This window comes from Amblyraja radiata, chromosome 1 (assembly GCF_010909765.2).
Source record: "Amblyraja radiata isolate CabotCenter1 chromosome 1, sAmbRad1.1.pri, whole genome shotgun sequence".
NCBI lineage: Eukaryota > Metazoa > Chordata > Chondrichthyes > Rajiformes > Rajidae > Amblyraja > Amblyraja radiata.
In genome coordinates, this window is record NC_045956.1 from 29,373,269 (window position 1) to 29,397,667 (window position 24,399).

At 44.1% G+C, this 24,399-nt stretch overlaps 1 protein-coding gene across 5 annotated transcripts in view; it reads right to left on the minus strand.

The window, feature by feature from the left end:
* The window catches only part of afap1 (actin filament associated protein 1), a 257,061-nt gene that overhangs the window by 50,110 nt on the left and 182,552 nt on the right, over positions 1-24,399 (minus strand). For 4 of the 5 annotated variants that reach the window (XM_033019251.1, XM_033019286.1, XM_033019269.1 and 1 more), the window contains 4 exons: positions 19,928-20,139; positions 17,721-17,900; positions 13,970-14,062; positions 3,054-3,141 (listed from right to left, as the gene is read on the minus strand). In XM_033019251.1, the coding sequence (XP_032875142.1) occupies positions 3,054-3,141; positions 13,970-14,062; positions 17,721-17,900; positions 19,928-20,139 (573 nt within the window). The remainder of the gene's footprint in view (positions 1-3,053; positions 3,142-13,969; positions 14,063-17,720; positions 17,901-19,927; positions 20,140-24,399) is intronic. The other variant, XM_033019261.1, reaches the window with a different exon arrangement.

Sequence of the window (24,399 nt, forward strand, 5' to 3'; positions counted from 1 at the left end):
AAGAACAGTTGTCACAGCTTAGTGCTCAAGCAGCAGGAAGTGAATGATCTGCCCCTTAAGAAACTAATTTTCACCAGTACTCATTGCCCAGAAATTCCACAGCTGAGATTCAACAAACAGGTTGAAGTCATCTTAGATTGATTATAGCAATATGATTAGCAAGCAGGAATAGTTGCAGTAAAGCAACAGAAATTAATAGTAAGACAAGATGTTGCTCTGGCAGGCACACCCTTCATCCTGAAAACAAGAATGAAGCCTGAGGAAAAAGCATGAGGTCATGTCTCAGTGCAGATCCACGATCTGTGATATGCAGTGAGAGGGTGTGAACATGATTGTTTAGTTTTAGTTTAGATACAGCGCAGAAGCAGGCCCTTCGGCCCACCGGGTCCACGCCGACCAGCGTTCCCCGCACATTAACACTCTCTGACACACACAATTTTCTCATTTGCCATGCCAATTAACCTACAAAACTGTACGTCTTTGGAGTGTGGAAGGAAAACAAACATCTCGGAGAAAACCTGTAGTCGGGATCGAACCCGGGTCTCCGGCGCTGGAAGCGCTGTAAGGCAGCAAGTCTAACGCTGCTCCATCGTGCCGCCCATGTTTTAGAGAAAGTCAAGCTCAGTCTTTAGGTGCTGGGTCATTCGGCCAGTAGAACACACAAGACCAGCCTCAGGCGAAGACGCCATAATTACAATTTCCAATTAACTTCTGCACGGCTGACAGCAACTATGCCCATTAAGAGAGCTAAATGACATGGGCTTACTCTGCCTAATTAACTTGCACATCTTTACGATAATGTTGGGTGAACATCCACTTCATGGTGGCTGCTTATGGTGAAGATTGTGGGAATCATCCATCTGACAAGTTCTTTCTAAATAAGCAAAGGCATGATGGGCCAAATGGTCTCCTCCTGTTCTGTAAAATTCTAGTCATTAATTATTGAATCTGTAACCTCTGCCCACAGCTCACAAATGTGTCAATAAAAATTATGTGTTGTGTTCCCGTTAAACAATCATGAGATCATAGACATTTATGCTACAGGATGTCAACATTTGGCCAGGTGTGTGTGCACCATCCACGATAGGTCTAGTCTAACCATCAGTTCTCAGCTTTTAATGTTACAGGTAACAATTTCTTACAATGTGATCTTCCGGGTACTGCTTAAACGTAATAGAGTCATACAGTGTGGTAACAGGTTCGTCGGCCCAACTTGCCCACGCCAGCCAGCTACACCAATCCCACCTGCCGCCGCTTAGTTCATATCCCACCAAACTTGTCCTATCCATGTACCTGTCTAACTGTTTCTTAAACATTGGGATAGTCTCAGCCTCAACTACCTCCTCTGGCAGCTTGTTTAGTTTTTAGTTTTAGAGATGCAGTGAGGAAACAGGCCCTTCGGCCCACCGGGTCCGCGCCGACCAGTGATCCCCGCACATTAACATTATCCTACATCCACTGGGGACAATTTTTTTTAAACATTTACCAAGCCAATTAACCTACATACCGGTACGTCCTTGGAGTGTGGGAGGAAATCAAAGATCTCGGATAAAACCCACGTAGATCAAGGGCAGAGCGTACAAACTCCGTACAGACAGCACCCATGGTCAGGATTGAGCCCGGATCTGTCCCCAGTGGGTGTAGGATAGTGTTAATGCGCGGGGATCGCTGGTCGGCGCAGACCCGGTGGGCCGAAGGGCCTGTTTCTGCGCTGTATCTCTAAACTAAACTAAACTAAATCGCGTCTGCCAAATCACCCAGAAAACGAAGGGATACATTAATATTTTCATAATACTGCCAAGTGAAAACAAAAATCACACGACACAATATTAGAAAAGATGGACACAAAATACTGGAGTAACACAAGGGGTCAGGCAGAATCTCTGGAGAACATGGATAGGTGACATTTGCAGGGGGGGCAAAAACAGCTGGAAGAGAGAAGATTCACAGCTGGCAAGAGGTGACCTGTCTTGAGGGGGTTCCCTGATAGGCAGATTGTTGGACAAAGGCTGGGGATTGGAGTATGTGTGTGGCCAAATGGAATACATGGCTGGGAAATGTGAAGCTAGATGAAAGACTTTTGGAGCAAGGGGGGTAGAAACCGGTGCCAGGTCAGCCAGGGTTCAGGAGAAGGGAGTGGGGGGGAGGGAATCAACGGGGGAGGGGGTGAGGAGGAGGCTGTTGAAGGGGCCTCCCTCCCCCCTCCCCCCTCCACCATGACTCCTTCATCTAGCTTCACAGTTCTCAACTGCATGCATCCCATTTGGGCTGACACCTTCTTTTACCTCTAGCCTTTGTCCAACAATCTGCCTATCAGTGAACCCACTCGCCTGAGGTCATCTTTTGCGGCCTGTCGATTTGTCTGGACTCCTCTTCTCTCTTCTCACTCCCCCCACCCCTCCCTGTAATCAGGTTGAAGAATCAGGGCGGTCACGGTGGCGCAGCGGTAGAGTTGTTGTCTTCCAGCGAATGCAGCGCTGGAGACCCCGGGTTCGATCCTGACTACGGGTGCTGTCCGAAAGGAGTTTTGTACGTTCTCCCCGTGATCTGCGTGGGTTTTCTCCGAGATCTTCGGTTTCCTCCCACACTCCAAAAACGTACAGGTTTGTCGGTTAATTGGCTTGGTGAATGTAAAAATTGACCCTAGTGGGTGTAGGATAGTGTTAATGTGCGGGGATCGCTGGTCGGCGCGGACACGTGGGCCAAAGGGCCTGTTTCTGTGCTGCATCTCTAAACCAAACTAAACTGTCCCAACCCTAAACGTTGCCTGTCTATTTTCTCCAGACATGCTGCCAGACCCGCTGAGTTACTCAAGCTTTTTTTGTCTATCTGTGGTGTGAACCAGAATCGGCAGTTCCTTGTTATTATTAACTATTAGAAAATGTCTTCTTGGTTGATAGAAAGCAGAAATTGTTCACTGAATCATATTCATCGCTTTCAGCAATGACCCGGGCAGTATCATTATTTCACTTACAAGGCAATTAAAATAATTACAATATAATTAAAATACTATATTGTCAGCAGAGAATCCTTGCATGACAGAAGGTACTCACCTTGGTCTTTATTATCTGTCGTTCCAAAATGAGTTCCATTTTCCAAGTGTCCTTCACCATCTGAGTTTGGCTTCTCTGAAGATAACTTCTGGAAGAAGAAATTAGATATCATCAATCATTTATTGAAGCTGACTCAGCAGGCTCTCCACAGATTTCCCCCAAGTACAAGGTGGAGGGACGACCTCCTCCTGTTGCTCTGTGTTACAGCAATGACAAAAAACAGAAAGATTTCTATGCGTTGGTATTTCTGGCAATACCCAATGGTTCTTGAATTAAGTTTTAAAATAAAAGACATTTAACCAACAACATTCAATCACAGTGTTTCCATAATTGATCACTTTGTATTTTAGTTTAGTTTAGATCTTAGTTTAGAGATACAGCACGGAAACAGGCCTGCATCTATTCTTCTATGTTTCTCTGTTTCTACCCTCACTGATATTTCCACACCGTTGACTTGGACTGGTTAGGTATGATTGTCATAAGATTAGAGGACATGCCCAAGGGAAGACCAGAAGCTAACATGGCTAGATTCAACCTGATGTGACCTTCAATTGCCCTCCTAAGGGTTAAAATGGAACTGAAGTAAAGGAACAGTAGTTTATTAACTCACTGGTATTCAAGTCCTAAACACCTTGACTCTTGACTTCCTATACTTCCATGGCAGCAGTAAGAGCATAATTTGCATAAGGTACAGCAAGAATGTAACATTTTTGGTGACCATTATAGGATACTACAGTTTTACAAATAGTTAAAATATGCACAAGCAAACTTCTCATACGCACGTTTAGTGCGTGTACAGATGGAGTGAAGCTGTCTCTGTTCAGAGCATATTGTACACCACTCTATACTGCACACCTGTGGTTAAACTACAGAAAGCCAAGCTTACAGAGACTTAAAGTAGGTTATAATGATGCCATGAGAATATTACTTAAGAGACCTAGATGGTGTAGTACAAGTGAAATGTTTGTGGCTGCAGGAGTCAATACTTTACAAACTGTCTTAAGAAATCTTATGTATAAATTTATTTGCCAGATTAATGACTCTGAAAATGAAATCAAACTTGGCCTTATCAAACATAAGGTTTCGCACTACACGCTACCAATCCCAGCTGTGGAGACATTGGTATTGTTGTCACTGATTTTTTTTATTTGTGATCTTAAACCATGAATTGTGCTTTTTTATGTAATTTACTGTGCCTTTGTATGCAATTTATTCCATGTAATGTCTTGTCTTTTATCTGGACCTTGAGTCTGTAATAAAAAGTATGTAAGTAAGTAACATGCCGTAACTGCAGAAGATGCAATACCTGTCCCTATAACTCTGCCCAAGGACTTTCAGGTGAGGCAGAGGTTCACTTGCATCTCCTCCAACCTCATCTACTGTATCCGCTGTTCCAGATGTGGACTCCTGCAAGACCAAGCTCAGGCTCGGCGATCGTTTCACTGAATACCTCCGCTCAGTCTGCCTCTACCTACGTGATCTCCCGGTTGCCAAACACTTTAACTCCCCCTCCCATTCCCACATTGACCTTTCTGTCCTGGGAGATTACACATCCAGAACGATAGGCAAGGAAAAGGCTTCACATCCTTCAGACCTCCCAGATCCACACACGAAGCAGCCACACACACACACACACACACACTGTTGGCCCACCCCTGCAATCGTGTAATCTCTTGGGAGAAACGAAAAATATAAGGATATAAATCCTTAAGTCTGTTTAGAAAACTTGAGAAAGTTCCTGACTCCCTCAGGCAAAACTCCAAGAGAACATAAATCCTAATCCCAGCTAATTTATAGCATTCTAACCTTAACTAGAAGTGACATTCCCTCTCACTAATCTATCTCCCTTCTCATCGGCCTTCATTTTCACCACGTCTCAGGAAACTGTTTACTTGAGTTATGACCTGACTTGTTTTTCTTCCATTTAGATATATGTCTGAATATTTCACAAGTGGACAATTTAGTTTAGTTTAGGAAAGAGATACAGGGCAGAAACGGGCCCTTCGGCCCGTTGAGTCCGCACCGACACACACACACTAGGGCCAATTTACGCTTATACCAAGTATACAAATCCAAGCCAATTAACCTACAAACCTGCACGTCCTTGGAGTGTGGGAGGAAACCGAAGATCTCGGAGAAAACCCAGGTGGTCACGGAGAGAACATACTAACTCCCTACAGACAGCATCCGTAGTCAGGATCGAACCTGGGTCTCAGCTGCTGTAAGCACTGTAAGGCAGCAACTCTACTGCTGGGCCACCGGGCCGCCCACTCACTTTACTCTCCAGAATTAGCTAAGCTTATAAATGTCCAGGAAACAAGGATATCTAGATTGATAAATAGCAATACAGCCAGTTACATTATGTTTTTTCCAATTGCTGCACAATCTACAAGTAGATTTCGACGACATTATTCTCCGTGGCAGACGAATGGCATGATTGGATTTGTCTTTTTTGAAGGTGGTCATAATTACAGCACATTTTATGAGGATGTTGCCAGGACTAGAGGGTCTGAGCTATAGGGAGAGGTTGCGTAGGCTGGGACTCTATACCTTGGAGCGCAGGAGGATGAGGGATGATCTTATAGCGGTGTATAAAATCATGAGAGGAATAGATTGGGGTAGATGCACAGTCTCTTGCCCAGAGTAGGTGAATCAAGGACCAGAGGACATAGGTTTAAGGTTAAGGGAGGAAGATTTAATAGGAATCTGAGGGGTAACTTTTTTGCACAAAGGGAAACAAGATGCCAGAGGAGGTAGTTGAGGCAGGGACTATCCCAACATTTAAGAAACAGTTATACAAATACATGGATAGGACAAGTTGGGAGGGATATGGACCAAATGCAGGCAGGTGGGACTGGTGTAGCTGGGATATGTTGGCCGGTGTGGGCAAATTGAGCCAAAGGGCCTGTTTCCACACTGTATCACTCTATGAGTCTATTGAGGTCTCCTAATATATGCTTTTAGTTCCAGATATGGACGATGAGATTGTGAACTCTTCATCAAGTAATATTAAAACCGCAGTGCACACACCACTGCCCTTGTAATTTTTTTTTAAGTGGAAAAAAGTATTTGACTTCTTGTCAGTCAACAATCTTCATCAATGGGTTCTGCTCAATCACCTCATTCCGGTGTGAAGAAATGTCCAAGTCAGAGTGCGGCGTCCATCCATCTGGGTGGATGTCACATAGTAAATGTAGATATACCACATGACAAGCCCAAATGAAATGCACATAGAAGCAGCAGCAATGCTGTGCATGGCCATTTTCCACCTCACTGAAGCGTTTGACTACCAATTAAAAGGGATCGCAGTGAATATTGATCAAATGTGATTGCCCTTGCCTTCCCTCTCTCTCCATCCCTCCCCATTCTCAGTTCTCCAACCAGTCTGACTGTTCCCCTGATTACATTTTATCTCTGTTTGCTTTGGTGTCACCTTCTCCAAGCTAACAATGATCTATTCTACATTTTCCTTGAACTTCATCTCTTTTGATGTCTCGTTTTCACATCTTGCCCTTCCATATCTCTGTATCTCCCTCTCCCCTGACTCTCAGTCTGAAAAAGGGACTCGATGCGACATCTCTCTACATCATCATCTATATCTCCCGTTTCCCTTTACCCCTGACTGGTCTGAAGAAGGGTCTCGACCCGAAACGTCATGCATTCCTTCTCTCTAGAGATGCTGCCTGTCCCGCTGAGTTACTCCAGCACTTTGTGTCTATCTTTGGTGTAAACCATTGCCATCAGAAAGAAGGTACAGGAGCCTGAAAACTGTAACATCCAGGTTCAGGAACAGCTTCTTCCCTACAGCCATCAGGCTATTAAACACTACAACAAATAAGCTCTAAAGTCTGAACTACAGAAGACTATATTATTATTGCACTATATTTGTTATTTATTGAACTTTTTTTTCTCTTCCCCCGTTATGTATTATGTTTACATGTTTACATATTCACGTATTCTGTTGTGCTGCAGAGCAAGTAAGAATTTCATTGTCCCATCCAGGACATATGACAATAATACACTCTTGACCAGCATTTGCAGTTCCTTCCCACACAAATCCATCTCAACCTACATTTAATTCACAGAGTCATTGGAGACATGGTCTTAACCAAAGGGTTGACACTAGAGTCAATTAGAGTAAAGGCGGGCCTGTCATTGCCACGGGAGTGGTGCTAATTTCAGAGCTAACACAAAACTGCTCGACCTGCAGTGATTTGTTCAAGAACCATGGTCGCCTGAATTTTAGTAGTCACACCGCAGTCTGCAGTCATGCCTGACAGCCAAGCCCAAAGCCATTTACAATTTTGTTCCAGGAGTAAACAACACCAAGGATCTCGACCAAACTGCCCCACTGCACAGTACTGCACTACAACAAAAAACACCCCGTAACAAGATCTTATTCATATCGCAAGATCATAAGATCATAAGTGATAGGAGCAGAATTAGGCCAGTCGGCCCATCAAGTCTACTCCGCCATTCATTCATGGTTGATCTATCACCAGCCTTGTGCTACGCTATAAGTTTCAATGAGGTCCCCCCTCATTTTTCTAAACTCCAGCGAGTACAGGCCCAGTGCTGTCAAACGCTCGTCATAGGTTAACCTGCGCATTCCTGGGAAAGATTTGATTGATTGATTGATTGATTATACCTTTAATAATCCTTTACAGGAAATTACAGTGCCACGACAGCTTCAAGACAGACATAACACCACACATTTCCTCAAATAGCTTCCATACTTAACAAGTTAAAATACAAGTTAAAATACAAGTTAAAATACAATTAATTTAAAAAAGTGCAGTTATTTATGCGCATTATATAACCTAATAGCAGCTGGTAAACAGGACTTCCTATGTCTCTCAGTTTTGCACATTGGTGCAATCAGTCTCTGACTGAAGATGCTGCTCTTGATCACCTTCAGGGCATGGAGTGGGTGAGTGGGGTTGGTCATTATTGAACCCAGTTTGTTCAGAGTTCTGGCCTCTGCCACCTGCTGGACCGTTCGTTGCTCAGCCCCGACCACTGAGCCGGCCTTCCTGATCAGCTTGTCCAGTCTGTTTTTGTCCGCTATGCGGGCACCATCTCCCCAACAGGCCACAGCAAAAAACAGAGCACTGGCCACCACTGAATGGTAGACACTGCACAGTAGGGGTTGGCAGATGTTAAATGACCTCAGCCTCCTTAAAAAATACAGTCGGCTTTGTCCCTTCCTGTACACCGCCTCCATATGACACTTCCAGTCCAGCTCACTGTCAAGCTGCACCCCAAGGTACCTGTGGTTAGCGACCACCTCCACCTCAGTGCCCTTAATGGTGATTGGTGTTGCTTGAGTCCTCCTCCTCCCCCTCCTGAAGTCCACAACTATCTCCTTGTTTTTTTTGGTGTTAAGATGGAGGTTATTGTGTGCACTCCACTCCACAAAGTTACTTATTATGTCTCTATACTCCTCCTCATTGCCCCCTTTAATGAGGCCGACAACAGCTGTGTCATCCGAAAACTTCTGCAAAAAGCAGCTGTTGGTGTTATATTGGAGATCCGCTGTGTAGATGGTAAACAGGAACGGAGCCAGCACAGTTCCTTGTGGAGCCCCTGTGCTGCTCAAGATGGTGTCCGAGACACTGTTCTGTAGGCGCACATACTGTGGTCTGAGGGAAAGGTAATCCAAACACCACAGTACCAGTGATGGATCCACTTTCATCTTCTCCATCTTCTCCCCTAGCAGTCGGGGCTGAATTGTGTTGAAGGCGCTTGAGAAGTCAAAAAATGTAATCCTTACAGATGCATCAGTAGTGTCCAAATGTGTGTACACCCTCTGCAGCATGTAAATGAGGGCATCATCGACACTGATGTTAGGCTGATATGCAAACTGTAAAGGTTTTTTAAGCTAATTTTAAGCTAGTTTTTCAAGCTAATTTAACAGGAATACGAGGGTCAACCTTTTCACACAGAGGATGGTGGGTATATGGTACACACTGCCAAAGGAAGTAGTTGAAGCCGATACGATAACAACTTTTAAAAAACATTTGGACAGGTATACGGATATGAAAGGTTTGGAGGGATATGGGCTAATCATGGGAATGTGGGACATCCGTGGATGGGACATTTTGTGTTGTCGTGAACAAGTTGGGCAAAGGAGCCTGTTCCCGTGATGACTCCATGACTCCATCTCTGACTCCATCATGCACTCAAGACACTGGTGGACGTATGCTAGTTTGTGGGGGTCTCAGCATGACGGCAGACTTCAGTAGGCAATCGAGCTAATGAAGACTAATCCGCAGAACCTCACCATTGAATAAATAATTGTTTAAGAAGGAACTGCAGATGCTGGAGAATCGAAGGTAGACAAAAATGCTGGAGAAACTCAGCATGTGAGGCAGCATCTATGGAGCGAAGGAAATAGGCGACATTTCAGGTCGAGACCCTTCTTCAGACTGATGTGGGGGTGGGGGAGGGGGGGGGGGTGGCGGGAAGAAGAAAGGAAGAGGCGGAGACAGTGGGCTGTTGGAGAGCTGGGAAGGGGAGGGGAAAGAAGGAGAAAGCAGGGACAACCTGAAATTGGAGGTCAATGTTCATACCGCTGGGATGTAAACTGCCCAAGCGAAATATGAGGTGCTGCTTACCACTAACTTCCATCCGGCACTCAAATACACCTGGACCATTTCCGACATCTCCCTACCATTTCTAGACCTCACTATCTCCATCGCAGGTGATAGACTACTGACCGACATCTACTGTAAACCCACTGACTCCCATGGCTATCTGGACTACACTTCTTCCCACCCTGATTCCTGTAAGGACTCCATCCCCTACTCCCAATTCCTTCGTCTATACTGTATCTGCAACCAGTATGAGGTGTTCCAAACCAGGGCATCAGAGATGTCCTCATTCTTCATGGAACAAGGGTTCCCATCTTCTATTATAGATGAGGCTCTCACCTGGTTCTCTTCTATACCCCATAACTCTGCTCTCACTCCCCATCCCCCCACTCTTAACAAGGGCAGAGTCCCCCTTGTCCTCACCTTCCACCCTACCAGCCATCACATACAACAAATAATCCACCGATATTTTCGCCACCTCCAATGAGATCCCACCACTGGCCACATCTTCCCATCTCTTCCCCTATCGGTTTTCCACAGAGACCGCTCCCTCCGAAACTCCCTGGTCAACTCGTCCCTTCCCACCCAAATCACCCCCTCTCCAGGCACTTTCCTTGCAACCGCAGGAAATGCTACACTTGTCGCTTTACCTCCCCCCTTGACTCCATTCAAGGACCCAAGCAGTCTTTCCAGGTGTGGCAGAGGTTTACCTGCACCTCCTCCAACCTCATCTAATGCATCCGCTGCTCTAGGTGTCAGCTGCTCTACATCGGTGAGACCAAGCGTAGGCTTGGCAATCGCTTCGCCCAACACCTCCGCTCGGTTCGAAATAACCAACCTGATCTCCCGGTGGCTCAGCACTTCAACTCCCCCTCCCATTCCGAATCCAACCTTTCTGTCCTGGGCCTTCTCCATGGCCAGAGTAAGGCCCACTGTAAATTGGAGGAGCAGCACCTCATATTTTGCTTGGGTAGTTTACACCCCAGCGGTATGAACATTGACTTCCCCAATTTCAGGTAGTCCCCTCCCCTTCTGTCCCCTCCCCTTCCCAGCTCTCCCACAGCCCACTGACTCTGCCTCTTCTTTTCTTTCAGTCTGAAGAAGGGTCTCAACCCGAAACGTCGCCTATTTCCTTCGCTCCATAGATGCTGCCTCACCCGCTGAGTTTCTCCAGCATTTATGTCTACCATTGAAGAAATCAGATGCTTTGGGCTGATCAGTTAATGCCAGAGACAGTTCTTGATGTTTTTCTAGCATTTTTCTTGGAGTATATTCAAGACTATATTCATAGTGAATGGATGGAAATCACACCAGATTTCCAGTGTCTGTTTTGTGGTTTTTGAACCAGATTTCTAGTAAATGTGCATTTCTTTAATTGTTCAAAGGTTGTGTAGGCATATTGAAGATGACGATTAATTTCATAAATGACCTATGGTGAAATATGAGACCCAAGACAGAAGAATGAGCGGGGGACCTCATTGAAACGTACAGAACAGTGAAAGGCTTGGATATAGTGGATATGGAGAGGATGTTTCCACTAGTGGGAGAGTCTAAGACTGGAGATCATAGCCTCAGAATTAAAGGACGTTATTTTAGGAAGAAGTTGAGGAGAAATGCTTTTAGTCAGAGGGTGTGAATCTGTGGAATTCTTTGCCACAGAAGGCTGTGGAGGCCAAGTCAATGGATATTTTTAAGGCAAAGACAGATAGATTCTTGATTAGTACGGGTGTCAGGGGTTATGGGGAGAAGGCAGGAGAATGGGATTAGGAGGGAGAGATAGATCTGGCATGACTGAATGAAGGAGTAGACTTGATAGGCCGAATGGCCCAGTTCTACACCTATCACTTGTGACATGAACTTTTGACACTCTCACCTTAAACCTATGTCCTCTGGTTTTGGATTCCCCAACTCCAGGTACAAGAAACTATGCATTCATCTTATTTATTCTCCACATGATGTTGTACACATCTAAAAGATCATCCCTCGGTTTCCAGTGCTCCAAGGACCAGTACTAGCCGGCCCAACCTCCCCCTTTAGCTCAGGTCACCGAATCCTTGCAACATCCTTCTAAATCTTCTCTGCACACTTTCCAGCTTAATAACATCCTTCCTATAAGGTGCAGTCACGGTGGCGCAGCGGTAGAGTTGCTGCCTTACAACACTTGCTGTGCCGGAGACCTGGGTCAACCCCGACTAAGGGTGCTGTCTGTACGGAGTTTGTACATTCTCCCCGTGACCTGCGTGGGTTTTCTCCGAGATATGCGGTTTCCTCCCACTCTCCAAAGACGTACAGTTTTGTAGGTTAATTGGCTTGGTATAGGTGTAAGTTGTCCCTAGTGTGTGTAGGATAGTGTTAATGTGTGGGGACTGCTAGTCGGTGCGGACTCGGTTGGCTGAAGGGCCTGTTTCCGCGCTGTATCTCTAATCTAAAAAAATACTAAACTAACTGTAACATAAGATGCCATCTTCTATACCATAAGCCCGCGTATTAATGGAGCCCTTAATAATGGATTCTGGTTATTGTGGGCGGACATGATCAGCGCCATTCTGGGTCGTAAATGCACCACCGAGCCCTTCCTCACCCATCACAAGATTCGGGTGATGCGGCTGTTGTTGAGGCCTATGTCGTAGCCCCTGGGGACAGAGCTTCCTTCAGGCTGCTGAAGGCCACCTCCGCCAACATTATGTGCTCGGTCACCATGGGGCTCAGCCAAGTCCATTTCAGCAATTCTTCCAAAGAGCCAACTGCAGCAGTCTCACTGCCAAGGACCAACCACACTCTAATGATTGATTCAGTTGTGAAGATTACTGTGCAGAATCTATTTAGCAGCCTGGCTCTAAACCGGTTCTTAAACATTGCTAAATCTCTTAAATGATTTAGTACCTAGTCATCTTCTATGGTCTTCCATGATCATTAAAACTCTACGCAGAAGCAGGTTTCCTTGCATTGTTTAGGAAAGGCTGAGTGTTCATCAATTCATCAATTCCTAATATATGTTGTACTAACTAAGAGAGTGTGTGTTTGTGTGTAAGAGTATGTGTGAAATAGTAAGTGTGAAAGAGTGAGTGAGAGTGTATGAGTGAAAGTGTAGGAGTGAAGGTGTATGTGAGTAAGTGCATATAATGCTCAATAATGGAGGACTGAAATGTGCTTCATTTACTTTTTCCGTTTTCTCAGTCAGAAGGCTAACACATTCCAAGACCGCATGCAATCAGAATACATCTTTTGTCTGGACTCTATGTGTTTCTTTTCCCACACTTCTCAAGGAAATGTGAACGTTTGGCCAACTCAAATCTATTATTAGCATGCAGCACTTCAGCAGGCAGCAAGTAAGAAGCAGAGTTAAAGAAAAAATATATACAGAGGAGAGAGCCACATTATTAGACCGCAGCAGAGACAGAAACAAGAGCCAAAGCAATGGCCAGAGCAAACACTAATACAGAAGGTTAAATTGTAAGAAAGAAAATGGGGAGTGTGAATCTTGTTTTAAAAATGGTCTGTAAATCAAACTGAATTCTTCATTTACAGCAAGGGTTCCCGACCTGGGGTAAATTTATCCCCAGGGGGTAAATTTTGTCTACTCAGGGGGTAAATTTGTTGATTCTGGATTTGTACATATTTTTTCTCATTGACTGACTGTGTTTGGTTCTGGTATACCGGTATCTGTTCATCGTTGGTTGTTCATAAATAAGTGAAATAACATTGTTATGTGCTATTAAAGTTGCCAGGGGTAAACGGGACAAAAAAGGTTGGGAACCCCTGATTTACAGGCTTCATAATTTCATAAATTATAGGAGTAGAATTAGGCCATTTGGCCCATCGATTCCACTCCGCCATTCAACCATGGCTGATCTCTGTTTCCTAATCCCATTTTCCTGCCTTCTCCCCATAACCCTTTCTAATCAAGAATTTGTCTATCTCTGCTTTAAAAATATCCACTGAGTTGGAGAGGAGAGGAAAAAGAGATGTTGAAAGTAAGGCTGCTTTAATGCAGCACTTTTTCCACGATCATTCGGGACACACACCAGAAAAATGGAGATCGTACCAAAGAATAAAGTCTCAGTGCCACCTGCGATCCACACTCCTATCACATATGCCTGTGTATAGACCCCAACTGATTCAGGAATAAAGGTCTTTTATTGTTGGTAATCGATTAACACAAATGAAGACAGCTCATCAATTGGATTTCAATCTATGATGCCAATATAAAACTTACAACTTATTCATGTGAATAGCAGCTTTAATAAATACTTTCACATCTGCCCATTGGGCTTTGTTTATGCTGCAGCCAGACCTAGTAATTGGAAATCAGTATGTCATTACCTTCTCCAATTCTGCCTTGTTTATGGGAAATATCGTCATGGATCCATCTGCTTCAGTCGTTACATTGCAAAGTACAACGACATCCTTTATCACCTGTAAGATCATGCACGAGTATTAAAAAGAAAGAAACTAAATTTAAAAAATTGAAATATCGCGATTGCATTGTGATCATAAATTCATCTGAAAAGAGAATACAGTTCTTTTACAGTCATTCTTCTAACAAAATTGCACAAAAGCAGCAGTTCCTTGTTGCAAGCTCTGAAATAGTCTACTACCCACTCAACTTTCCACCATTTAACCACACGCCCACACAGCAAAGATTGAGAGGTTAACAGGCCAACTAAAAATAATTTCATTATTTTTGTAACTTCATCAGTTCAAAGAGGGAAGGAAGGAATGCAGGGAAGGGATATTCTCCTGAATTTATCCATCAATATTTTCTTTAAAAATACCAGTGAATAGCTGTTTTTACGTTAGCATTTTAAAATCAAAATTCTGCTAGTGATTCTTGGCACAGTTTAACTTAAAAGGAAGTTGGAGTTTAATTGTAGCAAAAGTAATTGGCAGTTTTAACGTTTATCATTGAAATGCACGCCTACTGCATTGAGAAAGCATCATTATACTTCATAAATGTCACAATGGTTTGGATTATAATTTTGGTACAAAACCTTTCTTATGTTATCCAATTGTGGATTGTCCTTAGTGTGTGTAGGATAGTGTTAATGTGCGGGGATCTGTTGTGGGTGCGGACCCGGGCTGAAGGGCCTGTTTCCATTCTGTATCTCCAAACTAAACTTATCTTTTGCTATAAATATCTAAAAATCAGTTTAGTGATTTGTACTTACTTTTCTTGGAAATTGGATGGAAGATGCCATTGGGACAATAAGTGACAGCCAATAAATGTTGGTATTACATTGTATTAAAAAAGCTAAATGTACAACGTTTGTTATTGTTGATGGTTGGCCTAGACACAACAAACACTAGCATTGTGGCTGAAAATTGGCAGTTGAGGTTCACTATTACCACAGTTATCCAGGGTATTTCTCTTCAGGAAATTATTCCTGGCCTTGCCTGCCTTGTTGGTTTTGTGGGAAGCTCTCACGCAGGGCACGTGAGGTTTGTTATCAGACCTAAACTGCAAGCTAGACAGGGAAAGACCTTTCAAAGATTTCTCAATCCTCTCTGGAATCTAAAGTTTTTACAGTCTGTGATGCAGCTGCTCATTTTCTGATAAGTTCAGGATGTTGAAGGAACTGCATTACATTGCTTAAACCAAACATTATTCTTCATTCATTCTCCACAATATTCCCTGGCAAATGATCCAAAGTTAACTTTGGATCTGCTTCTCTGGATATCCTTTGAAAGCATTTTGTGCAACTCCAATGATCTTTCATCAGTCCACATTTTAAGCAATTAATCTTGCCTGTTTTTCTCCTATTATTTGGTAGCAGCCTGATTCAGTTTAGCTTAGTTTAGTTTTGAGATACAGCGCGAGATACCTTCGGCCCACCGAGTCCACATCGACCCGCGATCCCCGTACACTAGCACTATCCTACGCACAACAGGGACAATTAATATATTTTTATACCAAGCCAATTACCTACAAACCTGTACGTCTTTGGAGTGTGGGAGGAAATCGAAGGCCTCGGAGGAAACCCACGCCAGTCACGGGGAGAACGTACAAACTCCGTACAGACAGCACCCGTAGGCAGGATCGAACCCGGGTCTCTGGCGCTGTAAGCACCGTAAGGCAGCAACTCTACCGCTGCGCCACCGTGCCACGCGTAATGCTTATCGTACATATTTATAACACAATTTCTTGGTCCAGATTTGATGAAGTAATGTGGGTTAACGTGTGTGTATTCATTGTCATAAAATGGATATCAACTTCAGAATTTCAGCATAGATTGCTACAATCGACTCTAAAATGCTGTTGGGTCTTGTATTATACAGATCTGTTTCCAATCTTCTCCACTGCAATGGAGGAAATTGCCTTTCAGTTTTAGTTACAAACCAATCATAGATTTGAAAATGGCTCAATTAGTTGCATGAAGTCCAGACGAGTATCTAATTGTGCAGAACATAATTGATGCCATTGTTAAGCAAACTATCTGGTCCTCAAGTAAACGATGTTTTGTCATATAGCATAGACCAGTACATCACAGGAACAAGACATGAGTCCATGATGTCTGTGCTGAACAAGGTGCCAAATTAAACTAACCCCCTGTGCCTGCACGTGATCCCGATCACCCCATTTCCGACATATTCATGCAGAAATGCCTGTCTAAATGCCTCTTAAATATCACTGTCACTTCTGCTTTCCAGGCAATTAACACTCTCGATGTAAAAATATTTTTCGTTTTATTTTCAATTTTAGAGACAAAGCTCGGAAACAGGCCCTTCGGCCCATCGAGTCCGCACCGACCAGCGATCACCGCACAATAACGCTATCCTACACACACTAGGGACAGTTTTACACTTATACCAAGCCAACTAACCTATAAATCTGTACGTCTTTGGAGTGTGGGAGGAATCCGAAGATCTCGGAGAAAACCCACGCGGCCACGGGGAGAACATGCAAACTCCGTACAGACAGCACCCCCAGTCGGGATCGAACCTGGGTCTCTGAATTATCAGGGAGACTGGATAGACTAGGGCTCTGTTTCCTGGAGAGAAGGAGGCTGAAGTGATCTAATGGAGGTTTATAGACTATGAGGGGCAGAATAGGATAGATAGCCACAGTTTTTTTCCGCAGTGCAGGGGAGTCTAAAACCAGAGGGAGTAAGCTTAAGTTGAGAGGGGAAATTTAAATACTGTAGGATATGAGGGTTATGTTTTTCACATAAGAGTTACATAGAACATAGAACCGTACAATGCAGGAACAGGTTATTTGGCCTAGTGTCTATGTCGATCACGATGCCAAGACCAACTCTTATCTGTCTGCACATTATCTGTTTCCTTTGCATGAAGTCGTGAAGGTTGCTAAGTAAATTGGCCACTGTAAACCACTGCTAGTATGTAGGTGAATGGAAGAATAGGGGGAGTATGCAGGGGAAAGTGAGAAGAATAAATGGAATTGTGCGATTAATGTAAATGGGTGCTTAACGGTTGGCAGAGCCCGGTTGCGTTCTGTATGATTTTATAACTCATTGAAACAAACATATTCAGACAGGTAAACATGCAGGTTTCTTTCCCGTTATGCAAATAAAATCAGAAGAGAATCCCACAATGTTGCCTTTGCTAAAATGTTTGCCTCAGTCCCACAAGCCCCATACACCATAACCGATGGACCAACATTTCCGCAGGATCTCTAGATCTGCTGTAACTTTGAGGCAGGGAACTAGAAGAGTGTGGTGCAGCGGTAGAGTTGCTGCTTTGCAACAAAATGCAGCGCCGGAGTCCCGGGTTCGATCCCGGCTGTGGGTGCTGTCTGTACAGAGTTTGTACGTTCTCCCCGTGAGCTGCGTGGGTTTTCTCCGAGATCTTCGGTTTCCTCCCACACTCCAAAGACGTACAAGTGTGTAAGTTAATCGGCTTGATTAATTGGCTTGATAAAGCTAAAAAAAATTGTCCAGTATAAAATTGTCCAACTTCCAGTATAGTCCCTGGTGGACTCTTCGGAAGGTACAAGATACAACTGTTCCACCTCAAACTCTGAAGCTCTGCTAATTTTGCCAATTATGGTGAAAAATTGGGGGAGCCAACAAATATGAATAATCCCACCAGGTCAACAAGATGTCAAACTTCCTACCTTCAGCCACTCCTCTGCTTGCTCTTTGCTTTGCACGGCCAGCACCAACACGTCGGCTCCTTGCTGGGAGATGCGGAGCTCATGTTTTTTCCTTTTGCTGTCTTTCGGAACATAGGACATATTGTGGGACATCAGCAATAACTCCATCTGAGGCTGATGATCTTTTGAACTTTTGTAGCACTAAAATCAAACATTAAATCCCAAATTAATTACCAACAAGTGCATAATGGCTTCAGTGTTTTATGATCAACAATGCAAGTGTACAATTTACAGGATTATTGTAGTCACTTCCCAAAACTGAGCAGTGCCTTGTATTGTAAGTGCTGCTTATAGCATATAGCAGAGAAGAAATTTCATATCTTTACAGAATAATTTTTTACTGATCCAGATGATAAGGCAGGCTTTGGATCTCAGGAGAGCAGGGGAAATATCTTGCAGAATATCAGAAGTAATAGTGTCCTGAAGGAATGGACCTTCTCAATGACTTTACAGCATGCTGTCAACAGACATTGTGAGTCCCACCTCATTGTGGAGAGAGTGGAACATTGGAGACAGTGTTGGGAGGCCCTGCAATGAGGAACCTTTTGTTTCAGCCCATCCAGATTGAAACAGCCTTTGCAGAGAATAGACTATGTAAATGCATCAAGTGGAACAGCCAGGGTAGACACAAAATGCTGGAGTAACTCAGCGGGACAGGCAGCATCTCTGGAGAGAAGGAATGGGTGACGTTTCGGGTCCAAATGGATGAATGGGACGGTGGTGCTGTGCTGCAGTTTCAGTTTAGTTTCTTGTCACGCGTACAGTGATAAGCTTTATTCTTGATCAGATTGATACCATGTCTTTTTATTGCCTAGAAAATATAGGGGGTGGCACGGTGGCACAGCGGTAGAGTTGCTGCCTTACAGCGCCAAAGACATGGGATCGATCCTGACTAGGGGTGCTGTCTGTACGTTTGTACATTCTCCCTGTGACCGCGTGGGTTTTTTCCGGGAGCTCTGGTTTCCTCCCACACTCCACATACAGGTTTGTAGGTTAATTGGCTTTGGTAAATATTGTAAATTGGCCCTGGTGTGTGTAGGATGGATCTAGTGTGCGGGGATCGATGGTCGGTGCGGACTCGATGGGCCAAAGGGCCTCTGTCTGTGCTGTATCTCTGAACTAAACTATGAAAGAGGAATTGGGTCGCTCAAGACTATGTCCCCTCACAGTGCAATCCCATTTCCCCAAGAAAGTGAAAGCCAAAAAGAACTGCTGATGTTGGAAATTGAAACTAAAAACATAAAATGCAGGAAATACTTAGGACGATCGGATGAAGGGTCTTTGCCCTGAAAGGTTGACTATATTTCTCTTCCCATAGATGCAGCCTGACCTGCTGAGTGTTTCCAGCATTTCCTGCCTTTATTTCCCATTTCCTCACTAATTTGCTCTGTAATCTCCCTCTACATTCCCATCCATTCCATCAACTACCAATTTGCAGTGGCCATTGAACCTATCAATCCACACATCTTTAGTAGACACAAAATGCTGGAGTAACTCAGTGGGACAGACAGCATCTCTGGAGAGACCCTTCTTCAGTCTTGACCCGAAACATCACCCATTCCTTCTCTCCAGAGATGCTGCATGTCCCGCTGAGTTAAACTCCAGCATTTTGTGTCTATCTTCGGTGTAAACCAACATCTGCAGTTCTTTCCTGCACACATTCTGGCATTTGCGTGGAAATGCCGTCACCCGCCACGCTTTGCTTCCTTAGAGATGTACTGCTTCAGTGAATGCGTTTTGCAGGAGGGGGGGCTGTGCATGAGGGGTGGGCTGTGCAAATAAGGAATGACACCACCCAAGCTGTCATTCTTCACACTTGGTTCCAAGAAGTCAAATGTAAAATTAAAAGGCATTGCACAGTCAGAATAAAACCCAAATAACCATAACAATAGATTAATGCTGGAGAAACTCAGCGGGTGAAACAACATCTATGGTGCGAAGGAATAGGCGACGTTTCGGGTCGAGACCCTTTTTCCAGCATCTGCAGTTCTTTCTTAAACATTTAGTCTACTCCACTGCGAAATCTCCCCAAGGTATGTCTACTTTGAAGAAGATCTCCTCCTGAGTCTGAAGAAGGGTCTCGACCCGAAACGTCACCCGCTGAGCTTCTCCAGCATTTTTGTCTACCTTCGATTTTTCCAGCACCTGCAGTTCCTTCTTAAACGTACCAGTAGCTTGTTGTCTTTGATTACACAGAATTGTTTTGTCCACTGTCCGAAGCGTTTCTTGCGCAGAAGAAATGCACAGATCTTGGCATCTTTCACCAAGTCCATTGAGGCCTCCTCAGATGGCCATTGATGTCTCAGTTTCTTTCCTTTCCCGTCCTCGTCATCCTCATCATACGATTCATAGGAGCTGCTCATGGCATCTGAATCATAGTCTGTCGAGAACAATGCAGGAAACAGGGTCAAAAGAGTACTTTGAAGTTTTTTTACAATTGTCCGTATCATTATATGCTTACATTTTGGACAAGACTTTCATGCTGACTCATGGACTTTCCAAGCATCGAATGCACCCAAATAATGTCAACAATAGTGTGATGCCCAACCTTCTACATCAGCAAGATTTTCAATTCATTTTTTTCTTACTTGCATAGCTTTAGAAAGGAGATGAGGAAGAATTTCTTTAGTCAGAGGGTGGTGAATCTGTGGAATTCATTGCCACAGACGGCCGTGGAGGTCAAGTCAATGGATATTTTTAAAGCAGAGATTGATAGGTTCTTGATTAGTAAGGGTGTCGGGGGTTATGGGGAGAATGGAGCTGAGAGGGAGAGGTAGATCAGCCATGATTGAATGGTGGAGCACACTCGTTGGGTGGGCCGAATGGCCTAATTCTACTCTGAACTTATGAAATACGTCAAGTGCAATTAACCAATGGGAGATAGACACAAAAAGCTGGAGTAACTCAGCATCTCTGGGGAAAGGAACCAATGGGAGCCCATCGGAAGAATCGGCTTCTGACTAACACCAAAGACTCTGAAGCAACTTTGCAGAGAATCCTGCATTGACTGCTGCACTGCTGCCTTTCTGCATGCTGACAACTTACGCGGCTTGCTGCTCACACTGTCCATGGGCCTTCCTTGCATCTTCAATCAATTTTCTGCCACCCAAAATTAAAGACATGTCATTTGGCCCAACCGCCTTCTTATAGGATGTCACCAGCCTTCACTGCAGGTACCAAGGGGACCAGTTTGCAGATGCACACAAGGGCTCAGCACCTGCGACACCTTATCTAACCAGGCTCCTCGGGAAGTCAAAGGATTAATGTCCGTGCCACAGTACTTTCACAGTTGATCCACACTCGCATCTGTGACCTTATCAGACTTCATGTCATTCATGTTCCAGCTTCTTCGTTGCTTCGGAAAAATCTTGGAGTGGAATTGAGGGTCATGTTCACGCTGAACTTTTAAGCCTCCTCCAGGATTACTCTAATCTACATCTGTTGCATGGTATATAGTACAACTTTCCTCTGGAACCGCAGAGATTGAGAGGAGATACCCATGGTCTCCGAGGGAAGATACTAACGTGGATAGCAGATTGGCTGGATGGGAGAAGGCAAAGAGTTGGAATAAAGGGGGCCTTTTCTGGATGGCCGCCGGTGACTAATGGCGTTTAGTTTTGGTTTAGTTTAATTTAGAGATACAGCGCGGAACCAGGCCCTTCGGCCCACCGGTTCCGCGACGACCAACGATCCCCGCATATTAACACTATCCCTAGGGACAATTTTTTACATTTACCAAGCCAATTAACCCACAAACCTGTACGTCTTTGGAGTGTGGGAGGAAACCGAAGATCTCGAAGAAAACCCACGCAGGTCACGGGGAGAACGTACATACTCCGTACAGACAGCCCCCGCAGTCAGGATCGAACCGGGGTCTCCGGCACTGCATTTGCCATAAGGCAGCAACTCTCCCGCTGCGCCACCATGACCATCATCCAGGGGTTGGTGATGTGTCCGCTACTCTTCACGTTGTATATTAGCGATTTGGATGATATAATTGATGGCTTTGTGGCCAAATTTGCAGATGATATGAAGATAGGTGGAGGGACTGGTAGTGTAGAGGATGCTGGGACTTTGCAGGTTGGGAGTGTGGGCAGGGAAGTGGAAGATGGAACACAGTGTAGCAAAGTGTGCGGTCATGCACTTTGGTAGTAAGAATAAAGGCGTAGACTACTTTTTAAATGGGGAGAGCATTTGGAAATAGGAGGTACAAAGGGACATGGGAGTGATGGTGCAGGATTCCCAAATGATTAACCTGCAAGTTGAATTGGAAGTGATGAATGCAAATGTAATGTTAGTATTTATTTCAACAGAACAAGAATATAAAAGCAGGAATGTAATGCTGAGTCTTTATGAGACATTGGGCATTTGGAATATTATGAGCAGTTTTGGGTCCCATTGACAATAGGTGCAGGAGTAGGCCTTTCGGCTCTTCGAGCCAGCACTACCATTCAATGTGATCATGGCTGATCATCCACAATCAGTACCCCGTTCCTGCCTTCTCCCCGTATCTGAGGAAGGATGCGCTGGTGTGGAGAGGGTCTAGAGGAGGTTTATTAGAATGATCCCGGGGATGAGTGGGTTAACATAAGATGAACGTTTGGCATCTCTGGGCCTGTACTCGCTGGAGTTCAGAAGGATGTCGAGGACCCAAGGGCACAATATCGGGATAAAAGGACACACCTTTAGAAAGGAGATGGAGGAGGAAGTTCATTAGCCAGGGGGTGGTGAATCTGTGGAATTCATTGCCACAGACGACGGTGGAGGCCAAGTCATTGGATAATTTTAAAGCGGAGATTGACAGATTCTTGATTAGTTAGGGTGTTAAAGGTTAGGGGGAGAATGCAAGGGAATAGGGTTGTGGGGGAAAGATAGGTCAGCCATGATTGAGTGATGGAGTAGACTCAATAGATCAAGTGGCCTAATTCTGTACCTATGACGTATGAACTTATACCGTCAATATTACATCTTCCAAGGTTATCTTAGAAAACTATTCACCAATTATGACCAGAAGCATTTCTGGCAGAAGTCTCAAATATTTTTCACAATATACAGAGGACTTATGGTTGGCGTAAGTTTCTGAAAGGAGAGGCCAAGTCAGATGAAACTCAGGCCTTGCATAATCTTTTAACAGACTGCTCCTTTGTTTAGAGTTGAAGAGTTTCCATTCATAAAATGTTTTATATCTTAGATTGTTCTGTCTCGAGCATTAAGCATATAAAGGAATATATTTGTCATTGTTCAAAGACAAATCTAATTTTATATGCACTATTTGTAACCATGTCATTTCAATTCAATAGCTGATAATTCCAGAACTGCAGAACAATACTATTCTGTCAATTTTATGATGAGTATCTTTATTTATTTTTAGGCTGCTGAATTTTCATAGTTTCCTTGAGCTGTTTAAGTGAAAAAAATATTAAATTCCATTTGACATAATAAATTCTTCCTTACTTTTGGGAAGGGTCTAGGATTTGTAGGACAAATTCCACCTGCAAACTTAATTCCCTTTTGTGCATGGAGATTCAGAGATTCGTTGGTAGTGTGTCTTCAGATTTTAAAATCTGAGTGTTAATGTTCAACATAATCCCATAGTTCCTTACATAGGCTAAACACTTTAACTCCCCCTCCCATTCCCACACTGACCTTTCTGTCCTGGGCCTCCTCCATTGTCAGAGTGAGGCCCAGCGCAAATTGGAGGAACAGCACTTCATATTTTGCTTGAGCAGCGGTATGAATATTGACTTCTCTAACTTCAAATAACCCTTGCTTTCCCTCTCTCTCCATCTCTTCCCCTTCCCAGTTCCACGACCAGTCGGACTGTCCCTCTGATTACATTTTATCTCTGTTTGCTTTGTTGTCACCTTCTCCGAGCTAACAACTATTCTACGTTTTCCTTGATCTTCATCTCTTTTGATCTCTTACACTTTCTTATCTCTGTAACTCCCTCTCCCCTGATGGTCAATCTGAAGAAGGATCTTGACCCAAAAAGTCACCCATTCCTTCTATCCAGAGATACTGCCTGTTCCGCTGAGTTACTCCAGCATCTTGTGCCTACTTATACATATACAGACACATTTTCTGATTTGCATTTCAATATGCAATGTCATATTTAGCTGCATTAATTTGCATCTGCCTTCAATAGACAATAGATAGTAAACAGTAAGTGCAGGAGTAGGCCATTCGGCCCTTCGAGCCAGCACCGCCATTCACTGTGATCATGGCTGTTCATCCACATTCAGTACCCCGTTCCTGCCTTCTCCCCATACCCCCTGACTCCGCTATCTTTAAGAGCTCTATCAAACTCTCTCTTGAAAGCATCCAGAGAATTGTCCTCCACTGCCTTCTGAGGCAGAGAACTCAGATTCACAACTCTCTGGGTGAAAATGTTTTTCTCCGTTCTAAATGGCCTACCCCTTATTCTTAAACTGTGGCCCCTGAGTCTGGACTCCCCCAACATCGGGAACATGTTTCCTGCCTCTAGCGTGTGCAATTCCTTAATAATCTTACATGTTTCAATAAGATCCCCTCTTATCCTAAATTCCAGAGTATACAAGCCCAGCTGCTCCATTCTGTCAACATATGACAGTCCCGCTATCTAGGAATTAACCTCAACAGACATTCACTTAATTTTTTTGAT